We start from the raw sequence: 25,483 nt of genomic DNA on the forward strand, positions 1-25,483 counted from the left end.
AATTTTTTTTAATGTTCATTTTATTTTTGAGAGAAAGATGGGGAGGAGTAGAGAGAGAGGGAGACACAGAATCTGAAGTAGCTCCGGGCTCTGAGCTGTCAGCACAGAGCCGGGCACAGGGCTCAAACCCGCGAACCAGGAGATCATGACCTGAGCTGGAGTTGGGATGCTTGACCGAGTCACCCAGGCGCCCTGGCCAGGTTTCAAAGGGCTTCCAAAGGAGACCAGCGGCCTGCACCCAGCACCCTGTTTCTAGAGAGGGGTGGCCCCTGGCACGGCTGGTTAGCTCTGCCCAAACGGAGCCCGGGACACATTCTGTGGGCACAGCCTCCAGGCAGTGTGGGGGAGAGGGGTGATTCTGTGCGGGTCGGGCTGGTCCTGGGGCTGAGCACTGGGTTGTGCGGGGTGCCCGGGGCCACTGCTGACTGAGCAGTCTCAGAGCTGGCCCACTCCCCTGGGGACTCTGTGGCCAGCTGGTCCGGCCGTGGTGGCTCCACGTGGGCAGGGGCCAGGAGAGCATCCGGCATGGCTGCCCCCGCCTAGCCTAGCTGCCCATCAGAGAGGGCCTCGCCCCAGAGCTGGGGGGAGTGGCAGAGGCCACAGCCGTGGCTCCTCCTGGCCTCCTCACCTCAGCCCCGGGCCCCAGAGCCGCCAGCAAGTCCTGCTGGTTGGGCCTCCGTGGTCACCCTCGCCAGGTCCTGCTCACGTGACGTGGGCTTCGTGTCCACATGCCCCTTGGCGCCCCTTCCCACCAGCTGAGCCCACTCTGAATACTTGTGTCCCCCTGAGAGCCTTCTGAGCAGCTTCCCACCCCCATCACCGGCCAGCCCCCCGCTGCACCACCCTCATAGCCCCCGGTCTCTCTCAGCATCTTGGTTGGCCCCTCCCATCTGGCCCTGGGCACAGGTGCGTGAGGATCCCAGAGACTGGATTCTGACCCACTGCTCTGTCTCTTGGCCCTGTGACTGTTGCATGGTCACTCAGCCTCTCTGATCCCGTTTCCTGTTCTCACTCAGTGAACGGCTCCTTCCTGCAGCATAAAAGGCTGGATACCTATAACCCGCCCCCTCTGCAAAGTGGCATCATCTCTTTTTTACGTATGGGGGGTAATTACAGTAAAATGCAGAGCTCTGAACTGGTTTTTTAAGTTTATTTATTTTGAGAGACAGAGTGTAGAGCAGGGGAGGGGCAGTAATTTTGTTCTTCATTTGCAGAAGTTCTTTATATATTTTGGCTACAGGCTCTATGTTGGACGTGTGTATTTGCAAACATTTCACTTCCTTAGTAGTGTCCTTTAAAGAGCAGACGGTTTTGATTTCTGCGAAGCACAACTTATCAATTTTTTCATGGTTAGCATTTCTGGCATCGTGTCTGAGAAGTCTTCGCCTGTCTCCAGGCTGCAAAAGTATGACCGTATGTTTTTCTTCCAGGAGTTGTCTTGTGTGTATGTTTGCAATCTACCAAGAATTATGTTTTGGGCACGGCACAGTTAGCACTTCTCCCGATGATGCTCAGCTGCTCCAGCACCACTTGTGGAAGGCTCACATTGCCCCATAGACCTGGTCAGTGCCTTGTGCCATTGGAAAACCCAGGTGACCACATGCGCTGGAGGCCGTTGGTGAACAGCGAGTCTGTTCCATTGCCCTGCGTCCGTCTTCATACCAGCGCCACACAGTCTTCATTACTGTACCTTTTTTAAAAACGTTTTTCGGGGTGCCTGGGGGGCTCAGTTGGCTGATCGTCCGACTTCGGCTCAGGTCACGATCTCACGGTTCGTGGGTTCGAGCCCCGCGTCAGGCTCTGTGCTGACAGCTCGGAGCCTGGAAGCCTGCTTCCGATTCTGTGTCTCCCTCTCTCTCTGTCCCTCCCCTGCTCATGCTCTGTCTCTCTCTGTCTCAAAAATAAATAAAAACATTAAAAAAACAATAAATGAAAAAAACAAAATTAAAAAATTTAAAGGCAAAGAGCTAACAAACTGACTTTACACATTTTGAAAAGCAAGGACATGTAACATTTTAATTAGCCATTTAATTTTACTCTGAACAAATGTTAAGTTTTCAGTAAGACTTTGGGCAATAAGAGTGACTCCTATGTCTTCTCGAAGGCCTTGGAGGTGTGCGAACCTCCTGTGGGGCCCAGAGCCTTGGGTTCGGGCTGGATGGGGCAGCCAATGTGCAACAGTGAATCACCGCAAGGCACGGACATAGACGTGATGCCACGGAGCGTGCGTGCACTTCATCACCAGCCCATCAGTACAGGAAGGAGGGTGTTCGTTCACGTGCAATAAACGTGAGTCCTGCCTTTCAACAACCTGTTCCAGTGAGCACAGACTAATTTGGACCAAAATGTACGCTAACTTTTCTCAGGTATTACTTTCCCATTGTCTACAAAACAAGAAACTGTTGGTGGTCACAAAACTCTACACTCAAAGTATTAAAGGGGCGCCTGGGTGGCTCGGTTAAGCATCTGACTTTGACTCAGGTCATGGTCTCACAGCTTGTGGGTTTGAGCCCCATGTCGGGCTCTGTGCTGACAGCTCAGAGTCTGGAGCCTGCTTCAGATTCTGCGTCTCCCTCTCTGCAACTCCCCCACTCTTGCTCTGTCTCTGTCTCTCAAAAATGAATAAACGTTAAAAAATTTTTTTTAATATTTATTAATTAACTTATTTATTTATTTTGATAGAGGGAGAGAGCACACGCAGGGGAGGGGGAGAGAGAGAGAATCCTAAGCAGGCTCTGTGCTGTCAGCACTTAGCCCAGTTCGGGGCTCCATCTCACGAACTGTGTGATCGTGACCTGAGTCAAAACCAAGACTCAGATGCTTAATTGACTGAGCCACCCAAGCACCCAATTACTGTACCCTTATGTGAAGTCTTAAAATCAGGTAGTGCAAGTCTTCCAACTTTGCTCTTTTTTTAGCATTATTTTTCACTATTCTAGGTCATTTAGATTTGCATATAAATTTTAGTGTCTGATCACCCCTTTCTGCCCAAGAAAGCCAGCTAAGGCTTTGACTGAAATTGCATTGGTTCTATAACTACCTCTGGGAAAAAGTGGGTCCCGCACAATGTTCACAGTCCCCTGGGAGGAAGGGGCAGTCTCCACTTACCTCGGTCCTGCTTAATCTCTCAGTGTTTTGCAGTGTTACATGGAGGGTCTTGTACAGCTTTCTTAGACATGGTCCTACCTTAAAAGGCCTTTGGTGCTATTGTAAGAGGGACTTGGAAAATCTCTTTTCAATGGCTTGTTGATAGTACATTAGAAATCCAAAAAAATTTTATGTATAGACCATGTATCACGTAACCTTGCTTAATTCACAGAGTTTTTAGCTCTGGAAGGGGTTTGTAGAGTCCTTAGGATCTTCTCTGTAGAACACTAGGTTGTCTTTTCTGTGGTTTATTTTTAACTTTTCCTATGTCGTGGGCCAGGGCTGCATAACATTAAGGAAAATGATGAGAGTGGACAGCCTTGCCTTGTTCCCCATCTTGGGAGAGCATTCACTGCGTTACAGCTAAATGTGGTCTTAGCTGCAGACTCTGCAGGTGTCCTGTGTGACAGTTAAGAGGTCCTGTTCTCATTTGTGGAGTCTTCATCATGAACACCTGTACATTTCGTCAAACGCACCTCCTGCCTCTGTTGAGGTGATCATAGGGTTGTCCTTCATTCTGTGAGTGTAGTGACTCTAAGTGGATTGGTTTTCAAAGTTAAACCAACCTTGCATTCCTGGTGTGTACTTCAGCAGTCATGATGTATTATATTTTTTATATTGCTGCTAATTTGCTAATATTTCGTTAAGGAAGTTTGTGTGTATGCTCACGAGAAATCTCGATCTATGGTTTTCTTGTAATGGCCTTATCAGGCTCCGGTGTTTGGAAAATGCTGATCTCATAAAACAAGTTAGAAGGTGCTCGATTTCTCTATTTTCTAAATGAGCTTCTGTAAGACTGGTATTGTTTCTTCCTTAAAAAACTTGATAGAATTCACCAGTGAAGCCATCTGGGCTGGACTTCTTTTTTACAGAGTGGTTTTCAATTATGAATGCATTATTTAGGAACAATAGACGTGACACTGTGCAGGTGGTGTGTTTCTTTTTGTATTCATTTGGTAAATTGTGTATTTCAAGGAATTTCTCCATTTACGTAGTATAATTTGTTGACATGAAGTTAGTTCATAATCTTTTTAAATTATTCTTCAGATGCCTGTAGGATGGATAATGGCATCATTTTTCTAAAATTCTTAATATTTGTGCTTTCTCTCTTATTAAAAAAAAATCAGTCTTCCAAAGGTTTGTTGATGTTATGAATCACAAAAATAACATTCAGTTTTGTTGTTACTTTTGTTTTTTTGTTACTTGTCTCTAGTTAAGTGGTTTCCATTCTTTACTATTTTCTAATTTCTACTTTGGATATACTTTGTTCTATTCCATCATCTTGTTTATTTTTTTTCTTCTTTTTTTAACTTTTTTTTTAAACATTTTAATGTAATCTCTATGCCGAACATGGGGCTCGAACTCATGACCCCGAGATCAAGAGTCCCATGGTCTCTCCATCGTCTTGTTTTCTGATGTAAGTACTTGGAGCTGTAAACTTCCCTCTTCAAACCACCATGGCTACATCACTTTTGCTATGTTTTGTTTTCAAACGTGTACGTACCCGACCAAAGAGCCTCAGCACCCAGGGGACCTGCAGAGAGCAGTGGCTAAACTCAGCACCGTAGCAGATTTGCGTCTCTCTGTCCCTGTCGGGCCGGGGAAGAAGAGACAGGAACCTTCCAGCAGACAGTGGGCTTGTGTAGAATTCTGCTTCCAGGAACTACGAAACACATGGTTTTCTAAAACAAACAAGGAATGTTTATTAAAATTTAGCTTTACATAAGTGAAACCGTGGAGTGTGTCCGGCCCCTTTCTCTCAGTGCGCCGCGTCCGCGGGATGGGTCCAGGCCGTGTGTAGCAGTCGCCGCCGCATTCTCGTCGTGCCTGGAGTTCTGTGTGGCTACGTCACACCTTATTATTATCCATTTGACGAAGGCCAAGCACTTGGGGTCATTTCCGGTTTTGCGCCGTTCCGCCTCTCTTGCACTCGTGTCTCGGCGGGCGTGTGCTGTGTGTGTGCGTGTGGACCGGCCGGGCCATGCGGCACCCGGAGCCCAGCAACACAGCAACGCGTGTGAGTCCCCGCTGCGCATGGCCCTGCCGGCCTCTGTGTCGGTCACTGTGCTGGCCGTGGGGAGGTCCCTGCTCTGCTCAGTTTCATACCACTGGTCGCTGAGATGCCCAGCTTGTTTCCGTTTTGACCCGGCACTTGGGTCTCTTCCGCGTGAGGTGCCTATTGAAGAACTTGGCCGTTCTCTGTCTTTTTCTTGCTGAGCTGTAGGAGATGTTTCTGTGCACTGGGCGTCTTTGTCCAGTATCTGTGTTACGAGTGCATTCTCCCCGCTCTGCGCCCCCACGGTGTCCCGTACCAGCAGTACGTGGGTGCGTGCAGATGTCAGAGCCGATCCGGGCACGTGCTCTCCATGTTCACTGTCCCATGTGTCACTCATGTCTCAATAAAGCCGTGAAAATGCCTTGTACTATAGGCCACCAAGAGAAGCTGGGCCACGTCTATATGGAGGACGCCCGAAGTGAGTGAGGACACATGGCATTTTAGCGGATGCAAATATCATAACAACGTCTGTTTCCTCACAACTGATGTTCAGAGTACTGAATTTATTTTTATTTTTTTATTTTTTTAATGTTTATTTTTGAGAAAGACAGAGTGCAAGGGAGGGAGGGGCAGAGAGAGAGGGGGGACACAGAATCCAAAGCAAGCTCCAGGCTCTGAGCTGTCAGCACAGAGCCCGATGCAGGGCTTGAACCCATGAACTGTAAGATCATGACCTGAGCCAAAGAGCTTAACCGACTGGGCCACCCAGGTGCCCTCAGAGCACTGAATTTAGAGAAACAAACATCCTATGGCTTCTGTGGAAGTTGATGGACTGACAGACGATTGACGTGGACGAACAAGGGCCCCTGGAGAAGGCAGGCCACAGCCCGTGGTGGCTTCCCCCACTGGGCACCAGTGTCCGCCGTAAAGCCTAAATGAGGAAGGTCGGTGTTGGTTGGGGTAGACATGCAGGACGAGGGAAGGCACAGACCCGGCAGCGCAGGCACAGGAGGGCTCTGGTCTGAGTCACAGGCGGCCTCGGGAGTCGGCACTCCAGGGGACGTTAGTACGAAGGCCACGCGGGCCAGACAAACGGAGACTCTAATGGTGTATCGGGTCCAGGAGGAGGGGTCAGGGGCTGCTGGTCCTCGTCCCCATCCCCTCTGCTGGCTTCGTGCTCCCACGGTAGCCCCAGAAATGGTTCCTTCTGCTCCTTCTGCCCTGCTCTTGCCACCGTGGTGGACACTTCTCCTGAGTTCCGGAAGCCCAGGGCCCGCTCCAGTCGGACAGCTTCGCTCTGACGGGCCAGGCCTGGGCAGTGTGACGCGGGCGGGTGCTCAGAGAGCCGGGGGCTCCTGGGCGGAGGGGAGCAGATCCTGGTGCAGTCGGCCCCGCTGCCCCCCTCGCAGAGGGCAGCAGGACACAGGCTGTCCTGTCCTCCCGGACGGACCCGCTGCTCTGCGGTCATGATGCGCCAGCACCAAGGGAATGGAGGTCCACCTGGAATCCCGTTTTGAAACTGGACTGAGTGTAAATAAAGTACAGATTTGATGGGTGGGGCTTGGGTTTGTATGAATTTAACACAGTTTAATGTTGTTCTAAAGCAAAGGGGTCAGAATGAAGCTGCCTTAGCCACACGTGTGATTTCTTCTTTTTTTTTTTATTATTTTTTTTAAGTTTATTTATTTTTGAGACAGAGACAGAGCATGAATGGGAGAGGGGCAGAGAGAGAGGGAGACACAGAATCGGAAGCAGGCTCCAGGCTCTGAGCCATCAGCCCAGAGCCCGACGTGGGGCTCGAACTCACGGACCGCGAGATCGTGACCTGAGCCGAAGTCGGACGCTTCACCGACTGAGCCACCCAGGCGCCCCACGTGTGATTTCTTATGTTTTCCATTAAGAAAAGATCGGATTAGTGACTGTCCTGCCCCCTTCCCTCCCACCTAGGGTGATCACCTTGAAACAGGAAAGTCGTCTAAACCCCGTTCTGGTTGGCCCCCTGGCCAGCTTTGGGGCGACTGTGAGGCCCGGTGTGTGTGCACCCGGAAGCCTAGCCGTGCTGGTTCTGGCAGAATCCTCCCTCCGCGGAGCACGCGCCCACCGATGAGTCCAAGCCCCGGGGACGCCCCCTCTTCCGCACAGGGCCTGCCCTGACCACCGTCCCCACACATGGGGCCATCTGTGTGGGGCCATGCAACGGCAGCCATGCCCCCTACGTGGCCTCAGCCCACTCGGTCGTGGCTCACTTCCAGAAACAATTACTATTGCTTTTACTGAAGTGAAAGTCACGTCACGTAAAACCAGCCGTTTTAAAGCGACCAGTCGGCAGCATCTTGCACATTTTGCAGCGTTGTGTTAGGACCACCTCCGACACCCAGTTCCGAGACGTTTTCCCCGCGGAAACCGGGCCCGCTGGCAGCCGCGGCTGCGGTCTGCTCTCTGGTCCACAGGCCGCCCATCGTGGGCACTCCTGGCCGGTGACATCACGCGGGGCCTGTCAGTTCGGGCCGCTGTCACCCAGCGCCAGGGTTTCAAGGCCTGTCTCCGTTGCAGCAGGTGCCAGAGCGCCACCCCGTCTGGTGGAGGAATAACACCGCGTCGTGTGGCTTACCGCCCACGAGCTGCGGGGCACTCAGGCTGTCCCCACCTGTTGGCTGTTTCGTGGGTCCCCTGTCCGTGGTGCGCCTCTCACCACGAGCGCCGGGCTCCCTTCCCGCTCTGCTCCCTCAGGCGCCTCTGCCCCGCGGTCCTCCTGCACCAGCACGGTGAGCCCCGCACCGCCTCCGGCCCGCACGCGTTTCCTGGAGCGAGGCCGGGGTCCTGAGTCGCATCTCCTGAATTTCGAATGTGGGATTCTCGTGCACAGCAGGGACGCTGCCCCAGCCCGAGCTGAACCGCCTCCAGTGGCGCCATCCCTGTGCTCCCTCAAGGTGCCCGCCAACTGGATTCTGCAGCCACTTTAGAAACCTTTCCCCATATGGGGCGCCTGGGTGGCTCAGTCGGTGAAGCGTCCGAGTTCGGCTCAGGTCACGATCTCGCGGTCAGTGAGTTCGAGCCCCGCGTCGGGCTCTGTGCTGACAGCTCAGAGCCTGGAGCCTGTTTCGGATTCTGTGTCTCCCTCTCTCTCTCTCTCTCTGCCCCACCCCTTCTCACACTCTGTCTCTCTCCGTCTCAAAAATAAATAATAAAACATTAAAAAAAACACCTTTCTCGATACGCGCGCACACCAGAACAGCATGCTATACAGCCTCGCTTGTGTTCGAACTTTATAGAGAGACCATCTGTTGCCTTCTGGAGCTTGCTTGAGGGGTTCCCTGTACCCCTTGAGTTGTGTGGCGCTTCTAGGCTCCTGGCTCATGGCGCAGGGAGTGTGAGCTGGGCCTGGGCGGGGCCGGCCCCCGGTGTCCCCTCCGTGGCCTGCCCGTGCCCTGACTTTGCGCACAGGCGTGCCCGTCCCACCTGCAGGCTCAGCGGCCGGCCTCAGGGTCACGGGGCACCGGATGTACTTGTGTGGGGTGGATTCGCTGAGACAAACCCAGCACCGGAGCCCCAGGACCCTCTTTCTCCGTCTCTCCGTCAGTTTGAGAAAATAAGACCTCTTCTCGCGTTGTAAGCAGACGCTTCTTGGGCCGTGCAGGGGGATGATAGACTGTTCTGGGACGCCGTGGGCTTGAGGAGCTGGGCAGAGGCTTGTGCACCGGCCTCTGCAGAAGACCCGGGCCCCTCGTCCAGTCCCGTGTCCTTTCTTCCTGCGTCTGCTGTGACCGTGCTGCGGCCCAGCTCGGGCCGGGCAGGTGTGGGCTGCCGTGCGGGTGGAGGCGGAGGGCGGATCGTCACCTCCGAGGTTCCCCAGGACCAGCAGTGCCACCCTTCGGGATCGCTGGTGTGACAGCGCGGGTGCCAGGCTGGCCTGCTGGCTCCCAGAGCGGAAGCAGTGACCGCAGCTTCGGGGTCTGTGCTTGTAGCGGCTGCTGTGGTATCTGGGGCTGCCTTCAGCCGGGCCTGTGTCCCCGTGCCCCCCCCCACACACACACACGGGAGCCTCTGATGGGCAAATGGTGCCCACGTGGCTGCTGTGGCCCAGGCGAGGAATGCGGAGGGCAGGGCCCTGCTGCAGGCGCTGTGTCCGGGCCTGAGCTGGGCACCCTGTGTATCTATATGCTCCTCCGGTCCCTGGGTGAGGGGTTGGGAAGCGGACCCTGACTGCAGCCCCCGGGACTGGCCAGCTGAGAGGGGCCCAGGCCGGCCCTCCTGTGGGGCCCTGTGCCCTCCTGAGCGTTGCACACACACCCCATGTGACCTCCTGGCTCCGGAAAGGCTCGGTCTCCCCCGCATTGTGGTTAGAGCTTGCCCGTGGTGCGGGAGCCTGTGTGTGCGTGGCAGGGGTGCAGGGTGGGGGGAGGGGCTGGGGCAGTGCCCCTCGCCCGGGACCCAGGAGCTGGCTGGAGCGGGGGGCTCAGCCGTGAGCAGAGCCCGGAGGCCCCCTCTCCCCGGCTGGCCCACACCGCTGACATCAGGAGTCCTGTGTTCTGAGCAGGACCCGCCCAGAAACCACCTTGGTCTGCACCCTGGCTGCGCTTTGTGGGGCCCGCGGGTGTCTCTGCGGTTTGCTGGGTGAGGCCCAGGCTGCTCTGGCAGCTGTCGTGTCTGGGGGGCGCGCACGATGCGCCCCCGCTTGCAGGGATGGCCCTGATACGGGAGCCCCTGGCCTGTGAGCAGGGCTTTGCCCGTCCCTTCTTCCCTGAATCACATTTAATGCTGTTTGTGTTGTGTGGCTCTGGTGACGTGGCCCCGTCCTCCCGGTGGCGGGGAACTATGGCGACAGCCCCCAGGCTGCCAACCAGCCGCCACGTAAAGACCCACCGAGCTGAAAACGCTGGGCCCGTTCGTCGAAGGCACCTGCCTTGTAGGGAGCCACATCCCAGAAAGTCTGCGGGTCGCATTTCTCAGGGAAACGGCAGGGAGAGCTCTGGAATATCCAGGCGCTTTCCCCAGACACTTGGTTGCACCCACCTGGGTGGAGGGGGGCCACGCACCGCCAGTGTCCCCGCCTGGGCAGGGGTCTCTGGCGAGGCTGGCCGGGAAAGGAGTTTCGCGGCCTCGTGTGCGGCTCGGCAGCCCCACGCGTGGTCGGACAGGCTGCAGTGTTGGCGCCCGGTCAACCTGTGCAGCAGAGCCCCCAGCCTGAGCCTGCGACTGGGGGTCCCGGGTCCACGGGCGGCTCACGGGTACCCCAGGGACTGGTGGCCTTGACCCTGGGGCCTCTCTTGGCGTCGGAAAAGGGGCTCGGCTGACGAGGGGCTGGGCAGTGGGGTGGCAGGCCTGGGCCGCTGCCACCGGCGGGAGCCTCGGCGACCAGGGTGGAGGGTGGGCAGGGCGGTGGGGGCTCCAGGGCCCGGTGGACAGGGGTGACTGGGCTCTCGGTGCCAGGACACGTGACGGGGCCTGACATTGAGGCTGCATCATTGAGGCTGGTCCAGGAGGGCTCGACGGCCAAAGCGAGCGTGAAGCACCCCACCTTGTCCCCTCCCGGGGGCTGGGGCCTCCCCACCCCCAATCCCCCTGGTCTCCCTCCCCCGGGACCCCCGAGCCTGCGCCCCCTCTTCTGGGCACGGCTGCTTGGTGGCCCGGGAACCCCGGTGCCCCCTTGCTCCAGCCTCTGAGGTTCTCCCGCTTCCTGGGAGGCCCCTGTCTGTGGGGAAGGGGGTGGGGCCTGCAGGACTGTGCCTGGAGCCCAGAGGCTGTGGACAGGCAGATGGAAAGACAGAAGGACTGGCTTTCTCTAGCCCCTGGCCTGGCCGAGCATCTCTCACCGAGTGTTGACCTCTGACTTGCATCCTGGGATTTGTCCATATCCCTAGGGACTTGGGAACCCCTGTTCCCCCCTGGGAACCAGCATCCTAGGGGACTCCCAGCATGTGACCTGGGACCCCCCTCGAGTGTGGCTGCTGCCACCAGGACCTGAGCCGCCCTGGCCTCTGGGTCTGTCTGCGCTGCTGGCTGCGGGGGCTGGGCTGGTGCTGACATGGGCCGGGGGTGGGGGGGCGCTGCTTGCCCCCCAGAGCCAGCTGTGCTCTGCCCCTTCCCAGGCCCAGCTCTCCCTTCCGAGCACCCAGGAGGTACATGCATGCCAAATCCGGGCATGCTGGGTTGGGGGGGGGGGGGTGGGTCCTGACAGGGCAGGGAGGGAGAGGGACTCAGAGGTCAGACCAGAGTTGGGTCAGGAGCAGGGGTCTGGGGCCTGTTTGCTTTACTGGGCAGACCTGCCTCGGGGTTCAGGACTCAGCTGCTCCAAAGGCCTGTTTCCCCCCTCCTCAGCCCCCCACCCCACCCAGCTCCTGGGTCCTCAGTGCACTCCTGTGTCCCTATGCAGCTGAACTGGGGGCCCCCAGGGCAGATTCCACCGCCGCGTGTTATTGGGGTGTTCGAGGTTGGTCCTGATGGTGGCACTGGTAGGGGGCTGAGCACCTGGGAGAGGGAGGTGGCCAGGGGTGGGCCTTGAGTAGGACCCCTCTGGGCGTCCCCGGGGGAGGCACTGCCACCCGCAGCCACGGGAGGCGGCCTGGCCGGAACGCCAGGTCCTGTCGCCCGGACTCCCCCTCGGATGCTGGAGCGGCGGGGCCCCAGGCAGAGATGCATTATTGATCTGGCTGTTGCCTTAATCACTGATTCATGAAGGTTTCGGGTGCCGTCTGAGGATGTCTGTGCCTAACGCCGGAACTGAGCTGCAGACTTTGCCGACCGGATGGGATCCGGGGTAAACAGTGCTGCTCTGGGAAGGTATCACTAGTTGGGTTTCTGGGCCAAGGCTTTTACTGTAAGCAGACGGGGGCAGGAAGGCGTCAGCACCCCTGGCTTCTCCAGTCACCCAGGTCCCCAGGCCTAGGCACTTCCTGGGCATGAGAAGGGGCATTATTCCAGAACCTAGGACCCCAGAGGCCTCGGCACAGTCTCTTGGCTGGTACACATCCTCGCTGCTGTGTCTGTTCCTCAGAAAAGACAGGGCGGGCGTGTTGCTCCTGCCACCCTGGGCAGGGCACTGAACTGGGAAGGGCAGCTGCGCCGCCCCCCCCCCTCCCCCCCGGCATCCCATGCTGGGGCAGGTGCACGAGTGCTCAGAGGGGCCCGCGGAGGCTCCCTGCAGAAGGGCCCAACGGCTGAGCAGCTGGCAGGGAGGGAGTGGGGTGCAGAGAGGACCCAGATGGAAGGAAGGGCAGACTGCGAGGCCTGGGTCTTTGGGTTGTGGTGCTGGCTCCCCGAGGCCCTTGCTCTTCTGCCCTGAGGGGCCCGGGGTCCTTCACCCGGAGTCTGCTGTGACTCTCCAGCTGTTTCCTCGCCTGGAAAAGGGGAGCATCCACCCCTTACCTGGTGGCTCTGAGAACTTGGTGGGATCAGAGCGGGAGGGCTTCAGAGAGTGCCCAGTCGTGGCACCTGCTGGTCCTGGTTCCCGGCAGAGCCGGTGGCCTTGCAGGACCGCTGGTGGCGAGCCGGTCGAAGCCTCAGTGGTGACCGTGCCTGCAGGTGACCCGCTTGTGCAGCGGCCGGCCCGTGCGCCCGGAGGAGGCAGGGATTTCCACAGAGGCCACGCAGACCCTGCAGAGGGCCGGCCTCAGCCAGACTGGATGGTTTTCTGCGGGAGTTTTCTGGGTCATAGGACGTAAGACAAAATGGAATCGACTTCTGAATGAATTGCAGCGACTCGTGATGTTTGATTTATGATTGCAGCTTTCCCAGTATCCCCACTTCTGGTATGGAATTCCCCCGAAGACGCTCTGAGGGCCGGGCCTCTCCTGGGTGACCACAGAGGCAGGCCGGGAAGGGGACTCGTCCCCGGGGCCACGGGCAGGCCACCTTCCACACGGGGCCCACCTGCCAGGCCCTGAAGGCGTCAGGAGCAGGCTGGCCTCTGGGTCTGCAGGGGCCCCCTCCCCCACCCCGTGGCGCGGGCAGTGTCACCAGTGACAATAGCGGTGACTCACGGCCCTGCAGAGGCTCTATTTTTACCCTCCCCGGGCTCACCTCCTCTCCCACTCTCCTCCTCGCTGGGGACGCTGGCTTATGAACCTTCTGGGCCTCACGGCTGCCCAAGGACCTGAGCCCACTGAGCCTACAGCAGTTGACGGGTTCCTCTGCCCACGGAGGGCGAGTGCTGAACTCCGGTCGGCAGACCATTGTTATTTTTAGGGAAAAGTGTTCAGAGAGCACCTCACATCGTCTTTGGATTTGAGGCGACTGCACGAGGGCCTCCTGTTGGCTTTCATTGCTCTGCTCACCGAGCATGCGACCAGCATCACGCTCTGGGGGCGACCCCCTCCCTCTCCTTCCAGCCACCTGTGTGACAGTGGCCAGGCCATCGGGTTGGGTCAGGTCGGGTCGGGTCACTGGGAAACCAGAAGGATTTCGTGAGTCTTACCGGAACAAGGCTGTGGAAGCATTGATTGCCCAGCCTTTTCCCCGGTGGTGGTTGTGGCGGCTGAGAAGTTCCGAGAACACCTTGGGGAGGTCTGTCTGGGCGCCAGGCTTCCCCTAGTTTCTTTCTTTTTAAAAATTTTTTTTAGTGTTTATTTATTTTTGAGACAGAGCACGAGCAGGAGAGGAACAGAGAGAGAGGGAGACATAGAATTCAAAGCAGGCTCCAGGACCCGAGCTGTCGGCACAGAGCCTGACGTGGGGCTCGACCTCACGAACCGGGAGATCCTGACCTGAGCCGAAGTTGGATGTTCAACCGAAGGAGCCCCCCAGGCGCCCGAGATGACCTACTCATAGCAATGCGGGGCTCTGTGATTGCCAGCTCGGCAAAATAAAGGCCTTCCTTGAAGAATAGATTTTCTTAAACCTTTGTGTTTTAAATATTCACCTGCACCAGGGACAGCCTGTGTCCGTGTGTGTGGCAGGAGCCCTGGCGGAGGCTGAGCTCAGAGCTGGCCGCCTCCTCGCAGGCACGGCTGCACCTGAGGCGCTTAGATTTCTGAGCAGGAGGAACAGAAGCGTCCGATAGGACCGTGGGGGAAGAGCTACCCTTGACCTACGGTGTCAGAGATGTCTCACGGCGGGGGGGGGGGGGGGGGGGGGGGGAGGGGGGGGAGGTGTCTCACAGTGGGGGCGGGAGGTGTGCCGACAGCGTCACACAACCACAGAAATCACATGTGAGGTGCAGCAAACTGGCCTCGGTCAACCATACTCCATGTACTCCCGGCTCACGACCTCGTCTCTGGGCCCAAATGTCTCCCTAGTGACCTTGGAAAAGGTAGCAGTCCCACCCACCCCTCTTCCTGCTTTGTTTTTCTCCCAGGCACCAGGCGCCGTATTTGTCTGCTGGCTTGGAGTCTGTCGCCCACGATAGTGTCCAGCCTGGGAGGGCCCCTCCCTGCCTTCTCCCAGGGCCCAGGACAGACCTGGCCTGTGGTTCCTGCAGCAGCCTCTGACCTTGGCTCTCTCAGCGGGGCCCAGCCTCCTGAGCAGATCTGTGGCCGGAGCCCGCACTCGGACGACGCCAAGGCCCAGCCCCAAATGGCCTAAGAGAAGCAGAGTGTCCCCTGCAAGATGGGGGTGCCCGAGGGCCCCCGGTGCCAGGTGCAGGAGAGCAGCGCCCTCTGGGGCTGCAGGTGTGCCCAGGGGACGAGAGGGTAGAGACTCCCAGGGACCGGGGTGGTGACCTGTGTCTGTGGGGAGCAGAAGGTTTGCATGCGGGACAGCAGCGTGGCCTCCAGGGCTTGGGCTCAACCCCACAAGGAGCTGGGCCCGAGGCTTCGCACCCAGTGGTGGGGCCCGTCTGGAGCTGAGGGTGGGGTGGGGGCGGGGCAGACAGGCGGGGCTGGAGGCCACTGGGCTTGCGCCCTCCTGGGACACCGCATTGCCCCCACCCAGGGTGAGAACCAGCCTTACTCTGGGCTCCATTTGCCTGGTGGCTGCAGCCCCTCTCTGGGTTGAGCAAACATGGACCGAGCCCACCCCCCTGCGTGGGGCCCCATCCCCCACGCCCTCCTGCTGTGTTCCTCGCGACTCTGGGGGGCGGCGGGCTCCTGGGGGCCCCAGCCCTTTCCTCCTGTTGGTGAGACCCGCTGGGTTCAGTGTTTGGGGGAACTTCACACTTTATCGACACGGACTCTCCTGAACCCTGCGCACTTCTGGATGGTGGCGTATATGCCGTGTGGGCTTCTGCGCATCCACCTGATGCAACGCGGCACGCTCCGCCACGTCCGTCCACCGCTACTCGGACAAACCCTGGTGGCGGATCTCCTCTTCACCCTGCCTCTGGAGGCCCGAACGAAAGTCAGCGCCTCCTTTAGGAGCCAGAGTGGGGCTGACGGCGGCAGGATGCTGGGCGGGGGCTGGGCGGGGGCAGTTAGGGGAGGTCCCGGTCCTGCCCAGAGTGGATCCAGAGCCCACGTGGGGGAAGGGACCCAGAGCAGCAGCTGGTTCTCGGTTCCACCTGGAGGGTCTCCGGAGCACGTGTGAGCCGCTGGGTGCAGTGACGGGGGCCTGGGCGCCGGGGCGGAGCAGCCGGCCCGAGGGGTGGCCCGAGGAGCCTCCACTTAGCAGAGGACAGAGTGACTCTGGCTGCCCAGTGGGGCTCGAGGCTCCCCTGGTGGGGTCCGGGCCGGCTGCTCCTCTGAGCAGGGTCACTGTGGGCAGGGCTACCGCCCTCTGGGACGGCCTCGCTCACGGCCGCTGGCCCCGATGGGATGCCCGCCCTGCCCAGCCCTGGGCCTGCCCGGGGACCCCTCCCGGCTCGCCGGCCTCGCCTGTCCAGCGGCTACGGCTGGGGTTCCCGTCCCACCTGTGTCTCCCCTGTGAAGCTTCCACGTGGCCGGCTCAGTGCCCTGCCTGCTGTCTGGGAATCCCGTCGTGCGCCCCCCAACCCTGGGGCCTTATGAAGTGCTCAAAACCACAGGGTGCCGTGCACTGGGTTACACGTCCTCCCTTCCCTGTCCCGGAAGCGGGCCCAGGGAAGGCCACGGGGCTAGCCAGTGTGGAGCCAGGCCACAGCTCCCCACAGTGCTCGCACTCTCTGCTCCCATGCCCCGCAGACCTCTGAGCGCCTCTTCCCCGCGGCCTCTCCATCCAGGAAGCCCACCATGATAACCTCGCTTTCCAGGGCGTAAAAGTGCAGGGAGAAGCATGGTGTGGGTTCCCTTGTGCTCCTGACCCGTGGTTTCATATACCTTGGTTCCTGTTTTCCCGTTCTGTTCCTCTCCTGGAAGGACCTGAAGTCCAGGATTTGTGGTTTCTCTAAAACCGGGGATTGTGCTGGCTGAGCCCCCTTGCTAACCCTTGGCCCGGTGGTGCCCCTACTCGGGGCCCAGCACCGTGCCGGCCGAACCCTAACTTCTCCTCCGGGGCTCGCTGGGCTGGACCTCCCAGCGCCACGTGCTGGGCCTTGTACGGCAGATGCCCTCCGCAGGCTCAATGTGCCATTCTCGCTCTCGGGGTGGGCACGCCACGGCCCTTGTCTGCCGCTCCCTGTAGGGGCGGCCCAGGCCGCAGGGCTCGTGGGCATCTGGAGACCCCGAGTTTCTGACGGGTGTTGGGGGCACATGGAGCCAGGTTAGCCCGGTGCACAGGCATGGGGGGCACGGACTTGGGGACGTAGACCTGGGGAACAGAACTTGGGGGGCACAGACCTGGGGCACAGGTGGGGCCCAGCTGGTGGCCTGAGAGTCAGCTGGGGGAGCCCCAGCCAGGACGGGGAGGGGGCGGGTGTGGAAAGCAAGGCTGGCTGGGGCTGCCTGGAGCCCGGAAATGCAAGAGGGAAGGAAACACGGCATCAGGTTGAGAGCAGAAGCGGGAGCCCCGGACTGGCGATTCCAACCAAACTGCTCTCGCTCACAGATTAACGCTCCCCGGGGCACTGTGTGTGCCTGGCGGGGAGCATCTTTCCTGAGAGTTGTGACAGTTAACAAGGCTGCGATTTCTAACGACCCCTTTCTCTGGGAGGGGTTCATGTCTGGACAAAGTTGGTAGAAACCAGGATCTGGGTGGTTCACCCGTGGTCCCCACAGGCCCGGGGACCGCCCTTCGGAAAGTCCCTGTTATTCACCCTGGGACTGTGGCAGGCTCCCCTTTAGCTCATTCAGCGAACCCACAGGCGACCACCCCCAGGAGATGCGGCAGGAGGGTGGGGGGCCTGCTTCCAAGGCTCTGGGCACCTGGGACCCCTGGGACCCTGCTTGCAAGGCTTCATGCGTCGGGTGCAGCTTTCAGGAGGGGGTGTCTGGGTGCCTGGGACCGAAGAAGGGCTGTTCTGGGCACCATCGGCTCTGTTCACGCCCCATCCCGGCTGTGGGTCCGTGGGTGTGGTGGCCTGGCCTGACCCCACAAGGAGCCCAGAACAAGGGACGGCATGGCCCCTGGGACCCACCTCTCTGCCCTGGCCCAGGCGCTCCCAGCTTTGCACAGGAGCCTGACTTCTGCCTTCAGCCATCACCCAGGCCCACTTCCAGGGTGAAGTGTGTCACTGGGGGGCCGCAGGGGGCTCCCTGCAGTGGTGGGGGGTGGCCTCGGGGGGCTGCTCCAGCCCCAGGCGTGTGGAGGGCACGGGTCTTTCTGCCACCTGACACGGCATCCCTCTGTTTTTTCTGCAGTGAACTTCGACCACTTCCAGATCCTTCGGGCCATCGGAAAGGGCAGCTTCGGCAAGGTAAGGCGGACCCAGCAAGGAGGCCATGACGGGACCCACCCCTCTGCCTGCCAGCTCTGGAGAGGCCAGCCCCAGCTGTGCCTGTCGGTGGGCCTTGTGGACAAGCTGGCGACGTGGGGGGTGTCAGGGGCACTAGGGAGCCTCACTCAGGAGCACTAGGGTCTTTAGTCCAGGTCTTTGGGGGGCTTGTAAGTCAGCCGGGAGCTGAGGGTGCAGACGACACAGCTCTCGGCTCCGCGGGGCCGAGACCCTGACCCCTGCTCTCCAATGGGGCGGCTTTCCTTAGAAATGGGCCCGCTCGCGGCCTCAAAGGGAAGTGTCCTAGAAGCCCCTGCTGTGGGGAGGGGGTGGCGGCAGATGTCCAGTGTCCGGGAGCCGCTGGGACACTCGGACACCATTGTTGCAGTTGGAGCCCAGAGGCCAGGCAGCTTCTCCAGGGGAGCAGACGGCAGGACTGGGGTGCAGGGGAGCATGGGTCTCACCCAGAACAGCCGTGCCGCTGGCTCCTCGAAATAGGCCTGTGCGGAGACCGTCTCCAGTTCCTTCTGGCCACATCTGACTTCCTGATTGCTGCCTCCTAATGTCTAGAGATTGGGGGTAATTATAACTCAAAGAGGCTTAACGAGCGCTCCGGGAGGGTTAAAATTAGCTCTCGGGACTCTGCCTTGATGGGTCTGTCGTAAATGGGTCACTTCTGAACGGATAGTTTCTTTTCGGCAGATAAGGAGGCTTGGCAGATGAAGCCTTTGGCCCCCTCTCCGCACAGCTGTGTGGGTGCAGTGGCCCAGGCTGCCCAAGGCCTGGGCAAGTCATAAACCGGAGCAATTAGCTCCTTTGCAGGAGTTCACTCAAGCACTCTTTCCTTACGGAGAGAGTATTTTTAACATCTGCTGGTCAGGCTGACCTCTGCCCTCCCTGCTTCTCCCAACTGAGTGTAAATTCTGCCCCCTAGAGCCACAGAGAGCGTGGGGAAGGTCGAGGGGCAGACAAGGTGGGGCTTAGGGTTAGGGTTAGGCATTGGAGGGCACCAACCCCGACCAGGATTCAAGACTGGCTTCTATGGGGAAACATGGAAGTCACGCAGACATTTGGAAACGGACTGAGGAGCGGTGTTGGGGACCGACCTGGGGCAGCCACTTCACTGTCCCCCCACTCCCCATCCCTACCATCCCCCTCATACGCTGCTGAGCAGCACCACCCCCCACAGCGTCTGCAGAACCCCAGGGTTCTGGCTCCTCTGACCAGTTCTTGGCTTTAAAAGCCAGCTGGCCACAGGGTCCCGGAAACAGAGCTCTGCGGGGTGGTGAGGTGGGGAGGGAAGGGAGCCACAGGGTCCTGCTGAGACTTTACCCTTAGAAGCTGCCGTGCAGTGGGAGGACTCCTTCCTGCTCCCTAACGAGGTTGCAGCTGTGGGGTGCCGTGTGCCGGACGGGTTTCCGGACTGTGGGCAGACCTGGGCTTTGGTCCTTCCGGCTGTTCTCGGGGGCTAGGGCAGTGACCCCACTGGAGAAGGAATGAGGATTTGGAGGCTCGCCACAACCGGCTCCACGTGTGTGTGGCTTGGCCCAATGTGCCTCTCTGTGCGCGGCCTTATTTCAGATGTCTGCATGGACTCAGCCCCACGTGGACACCACAGTCAAGACTGGCCTTGTAAGAATGACTCTGAAAGCCACTCTTGGTCGAGTGGGTGTAAACATTCGGAGCTCACGCATGCCCCTCAGTGAACGGGGGCAAAGCGGTTGGTGCGTTTGGTGTGAGCAGTTACCATGTGGCTGCCCCGCCCTTGGGGACAACAGCTCCGGAAAATGGATTATCCAAGCTTGCTGTACCTGGTCCTTGGGTACAAAGACTGCTTATTGTTTTCGTTTCTGTTTTTTCCCAGTTTGTGTGTCTGTGTGTGTGTGTGTGTGTGTGTGTGTGTGTGATAAATTACACGTAACAGGAAACGTACCATTGTAACCATTTGTAAGTGTGCGGCTCAGGGCCATGGAGCCGGTTCACACTGCTGTGCGAGAAACCCCTCCGTCCACCTCCGTCGCCTCGACTCTTTTCCTCTAGTAAAACCGAAACTCTGCCCCTATTAACCACCACCTCCCCTTTCCCTCCCAAGTTCCCGATTCTAGGAGAAATCACGTCCCGGGGAGCGTGGGAGCAGGTGGTGCGAGTCCACCGTCTGGATGCCGAGAACCCCCGGCTCGTGGGTCGAGGAGCCTTGTCCCGGCTCTTCTGACCAGGCGTAGGAGCCTGCGAGCGTCCCCAGTGCAGGAGGCCGGGAGGGCGGCCGCTGCCGCGGACCCTCGCGCGTTGCCCGTGCCTGGGCTGGGGGCCGGGGGACCGGCGCGCCCAAGCGGGTGTGAGCCCAGCTGCGTGCCTCGCTCCGGGACAGGTGACAGCTCAGGTGAGCAGGTGGAGCAGGTGCGCGCCTCCGCGGGGACGAGTGTGACAGCCATTGGCAGGCGCTGTCTGCCGGTGCCCGGGGCCTCCGGTGGCAAGTGACCCTTAGTCCAAGTGAGCCACACAGGGGACGGTCAGGTGGGAGGAGAAGGGCCCGGGGAGCCGTCCGCGCCGCTCTCACCAGGCAGCCCTCCGATTGGCTGGGTGCGGCCCTGTGCTGCGGCCCGGCACCAATCACGCGGGGGTGCTGGGGCACTTTGATTGGCCCTGGCGGTCACGTGAGCGGGCCGGGTCGAGGGGGGCAGAGTGGTGCCCACAGTGGCTGCGAGCACGGAACTGCGAGGCTCTGTGACCCCTGGGGCCTCGTGTCACGTCCGCGCGTCCCGGCCGGGCTGCTGGGCGGGGGCCCTTCTGTGCTCCTTCCCAAACCACCCCAAACCCTCTGCGGGGCTGCGCCCCACCCCTCCCCGGGGCAAGGGGCGGCCCTGCCTCCCCAGCTGCCCTTTCCCTGCGGCCGTGACACTCGAGGGCCGGGCACACCGCCTTTTCGGGGTGGATGTGGTGGGGGTCGGTGAGGTGCACCCCTTCCCTCCCCCTCCCCGCCCCAGCCTCCCGCTGCTTCTCCTTCCAGCTCCCTCCGGCCCCCTCCCTGACCCAGGCCTTCCTGGACTGCCCCTCCCGAACCCTCCCTGCCCCTTCCCCGCCCCCTGTCGCCTCCTGCCCGCCCCCAGTCTGCTCTCTCCCCGCCCGTAGCCTGTCCCCGCCCCGCCCCCGAGTTCCCCCCGCCCCTAGCCTCCTCCTCCCTGCCCCCCTCCCCTCAGCTTTCTGCCCCTGAGGCGCCCTTGCTTTAAGACCTCTATTACTGTGTTTAGTCAGAACAAAGCAAACACTCAGGGTTGGAAAAGACTTGTTTACTCCATCAGAAATTTAACCTTGCACCTGGCCTCACTGCCCCTGGGCCAGTGGCGGGCTGCCCTGTCCGTCCCTCCCTGGGGACCCCAGGGTCTGTACTGGCTTCCTACCCCCTACTCCTAGTAAGTCGTCCCCCTCCCGCCCCCCTGCTCTTACAAGATGCCTGCTGTCCTCACGTATGTTTCCAACTGAACTTTTACCTAAGTTTTGTCATGATCGAAATAAACATGAAATCTGGGTAGGAATTACATGTAAAGATTAAGAGAAGATTGATATGTTACCTAGCTAGAGATCTAGTATTTTTTTGTTCAAATGTTGTCATATATTTTCATATTAATCCCTCACGTTTTACTGTTTATTATATATCATTCTTGTAGTTATCATATGTTGAGCTGTTGTGCACATCGTCTCTTTTTGTTATTGTGAATAGATTTTATTTTCTAAGTTTTTTTCCAGCGTATTGGAAAGTGGAGACCCTGTCACCCTCCTACCCCTGTTCTCCTACGGCTTCTGCTGCCCTCTGACTGCCCTCCCTTGGCTGCTGTGGCCGAGGACTTGGACGGTCACTGGCTGTGGCTGATGTACCCAGCCGGGGTGGGGGGTGTGGAGTGGGGGGGATCTGGCTTGGCCAACCTGTACTCCCACTCCTGACTGAACCAGGGGCATTTGGGACTCAATGTCCTCCATGCTGGAAGGTCTGGGCTCCCGGTGATGCTGTCTCTGGCGCAGAGGCTGGGTCCCCACTCATGATGGGCTACAGAGCCTCCTTGAAGTGTGCACCTGGTCAGGCCGCTGGATCGTCAGGAAGCAAAGGTTGAGGCAACAGACGGGCACAGCCCTTTGTAGGAAGCAAAGTCCTGTCTCCTGGGCATGGGGTGTCCCTTTGTGAGTGCAGAGTCCCCTGACCTGGGTGCGTTCTTCGCAGTGGTCACGATGTGGTATTTGAGCGGGAGTGTCCCAGCCCTTGTCCTGTACCCCAGCCCCTTTTGGCCCCGTGGCCTGGTTTTGTCTCTGGGCGGATTTCTGCCCTTCACTGGCCGGGCCTCCTCCTGCCCGCAGCCCTGCGTGTCCCGCACCCCAGGGCACCATCTTCCTCTCTGAACTTACAGAAAGGCTGGGCTGGAGCTCACACAGAGGCCTCTGGGAGTGCCTACTGCTGTCGATTTTCAGGTGGGTGGGCCTGGCCGCCTTCTGCCCACCACCCAGCCCAGACCCATCAGGAGGCCGTGGGTTCTGAGTTAGGGCACTTGCTGTGAAATCTGGCCCGGGGACACTCTCCCCTTCCCCCCAGGGTCCAGCTCTTGTGGGAGGGCTCTGGCTGGGCTGTTACTCGTGGAGGGAGGAAAGCACTGGCCAGCCTCACGTGACGTGGCAGAGCCTCACATGATGTGGCCGGAGTAGCGTGTCTCGTATTTCTCCAGTTTATGGGGAAACAACTAAGATAGGGCACAATGTACCTTGGCCACAGACCCCACTAATTCAGGAAACTTCTGACCCCCCTGTGACCCCAGCTCCTCATATGGTCTCTGGAGATGAGGTGGGCTGGGAGGAAAGAGCAGTCCTGAAGCTTATGACCCTGTTTGTGGGGACGTCCCAGGACTGCCCTGGCAGCACCTGAGACGACGCGAGTGACCAGCCACCCAGAGCTACAGGATCTCCAGTTGACCCGGGAGGAGCCTCTCTGGGGGCTTCACTATCCGTAATGGCAGAAGCGCCTCGGAGAGGGAGCGGCAGTGGCCGGAGCTCCAAGGCGTCACGTTCCTGCCGCTCCTGGACCCGGTCACATCCTGAGACGTCCAGGCACCAGGTCTGGACTCTGGATCTTAGAAACCATGCTCTTGTTCCCGTCACATGCTTGATGGTGACCCCGCCACGCAGGTCGCTCAGGGAACCTCGGGAAGCTTGGCCGAAGGCAGGCGGGCCGCGGCCGGCAGTGTGGGCAGGAGCCCGCAGCTGGCGGCCTGGCGCTGGTCACCTTGGGACGCACGTGCCCACACCCTGGTTCTCCCCCAAAGTTCCACCCTCTTGGCCACACAAATGACCCTGGACAGTGAGGGGCCTCATCCCATCCCACAGGGAGCCAGCGTGCGCACACACACACGCGCACACACACCTGCCAAAATCAAAATCCAAACAAAGGCAAGCAAATAGAAAATCATCCACGTTGGTGGTAGAAGAAGTTGAAACCTTGAATAGGCCGATGAACAGAAGAGACCTTGAAAGAAATTAAAACCCTGCCGTTAGAATATCCCACGGGACCATACGGCCCATGCATCCCACTTCCGGGCGGGCCCCCTCACGAACTGAAAGCAGGGTCTCAGACACCCGCACCCCCATGTTCACAGCAGCACAATTCACAGGAGCCCACAGGTGGAAGGGACCCGAGTGTCCACCGTGGACGAGTGGACAAACAGTGGTCCGTCCATGCAGTATCGTTCAGCGTTAAAAGCAGGGAAGGGCTGACGCCTGCTCCAACGAGGGTCACCCCTGAGACCCTCCTGAGTTTTGGCTCATCTGACCCGGAGCCCCAGGCAGGGCTGGTGAGGCCCAGGTTGCTCACGCCCCAGGCCCTGAGCCCTGGAACACTAGTGGGGGGGCTTGGCCTTGGCCTTTCTCCGGGTGCCGGACCGGCTCACAACTCTTACCCGGCGCCCTGGGCCTCCTGCGCGGCTGCCTTTCCATCTTGGTTCCGCTCTGCAGAATCCATGTTCGGATTTAAATTTCATAAGTGATCCTATGAGCAGCTATTACCTGGGGTGCCCGGATAGGAAGAGTTTAGCCACAGAGCCACCAGCCCGATGAGGGACCCTGCCTAGCTGACCTGGGTCTGTCTATTCTGCCCCCCAAAAAGGGACCCTGCTGGGCAGGGTGGGGTGGGGCTAAAGGGCAATGACTCTGGAGGGGAGAGGGATGCCGGGGACCAAACAGACCAAGCCCTAAGGAGTTGGGGGAGGGGCACAAGGTGCCCGTCGGAGAACCAGGTGCGTTGGTGGGAGGGACTGTGAGCGGTCGGTGTCCAGTGAGAAGGAACTGGACGGGGCAGCGGGGAGGGCAGGGGCCGAGAGCACAGCCTCCTTCCTCTCCCTACCACAGGGAGCTCACTTGGTGGAGGGGTCGGCTCTGGACGCCCCCCAGGCTGAGGGCAAGGCCAGGACGGGACCTGCAGGGACCGGCACCTTCGGAGCCAAGAGACCCAGCGTGGCGGGTTCCCCTGGGAGCAACATCGAACAGACCACGGGCTTCGAAGTGGGCCAGAGCACAATGTGAACTTGCTGGGTTGGTCTCTGGGTCACCCAGGCTTCGATTTTGTGCCTTAAAATAGCCATCTCCTTAGAGGCTGATTCTGGAGAAGGATGCTCACACCTGCTTTCTCATTCTTGTCCCCGGACAGCATGTGAGTGGTCATCGTCCTGGCTGCGGGGCTGCTGGGGGACTGACGCCTGAGAGGTGCACCTGGTTCTGGGCGGAGTGGCTGGGGCGGGCCACGTGGGTGGACGGCGGAGGGTGAGCCCACAGCCCGCCAGGGACGGCCGCCCCCACGTGTGTCCTGAGTGAGAAGGAAGCTTCCTTTACTAGGCCGGTGCGGCTGCCTGGGTGCTTCAGGAGTGGGAGGCGGTGTGGGCGCCCTGGAACCAGGCTGTCCCAGGAGCCCCCCGGGTCCATTTCCAATCTGGGTGTCTGGCCACCTGTGGGCTTTGCCGCCTCAGGTGGGCTAATCGAGGTTCCCAAGGCACTCAGCCCTCAGCCCCCAGGATCCCAACCCCCAGGCCTCCCCCAGCACCAATGCTGAGCTCCCCTCACCCCCCACCACAAACCTGCCCGTCCTGTGGGCTCTGCCTCTTGGGGAGGCAGCTCTTGGGGTTCACCCGGTGTTACTGCTGAGGCCCCTGCTCAGGCCTCACATCTTCTAATTTTTAGTTTTTAATTTTGAAAAACGTCAAGCACATGGGGCGCCTGGGGGGCTCAGTCGGTTAAGCGTCCGACTTCGGCTCAGGTCATGATCTCACAGTTTGTGGCTTCAAGCCCCACATCGGGCTCTGGGCTGATGGCTCAGAGCCTGGAGCCTGCTTCGGATTCTGTGTCTCCCTCTCTCTCTGCCCCTCCCCCACTCACGCTCTGTCTCCCTCTCAAAAATAAATTTTAAAAAACATTGAAAAAATAAAAAATAAATTGAAAACTTCAAGCACAGGTACAGACGGGGAGGAGGAGAGCAGTTCCGCACCACCTGGGCATTCCAGCTCTGTGGACGCGTAGTTTCAGTGCCGCCCGCTGCCCGCCTCCCGCCCACACTCCGGGAAATGACCCCGGGAAAGTGTCTCCCCTTATCGGCATTTGCAGCGTGTGTCTGCGAGAGGGGAAGACTCTCCTCAAGCATGACCACGGCCCCTCCCACG

At 59.4% G+C, this 25,483-nt stretch overlaps 1 protein-coding gene across 1 annotated transcript in view; it reads left to right on the top strand.

The window, feature by feature from the left end:
* STK32C (serine/threonine kinase 32C) overlaps positions 1 to 25,483 on the top strand; it is a 78,294-nt gene that overhangs the window by 27,952 nt on the left and 24,859 nt on the right. The window contains 1 exon segment of the mRNA XM_030334996.1: positions 17,728 to 17,783. Within this exon segment, the coding sequence (XP_030190856.1) occupies positions 17,728 to 17,783 (56 nt within the window).

The sequence above is a fragment of the Lynx canadensis genome, chromosome D2, assembly GCF_007474595.2.
Source record: "Lynx canadensis isolate LIC74 chromosome D2, mLynCan4.pri.v2, whole genome shotgun sequence".
NCBI lineage: Eukaryota > Metazoa > Chordata > Mammalia > Carnivora > Felidae > Lynx > Lynx canadensis.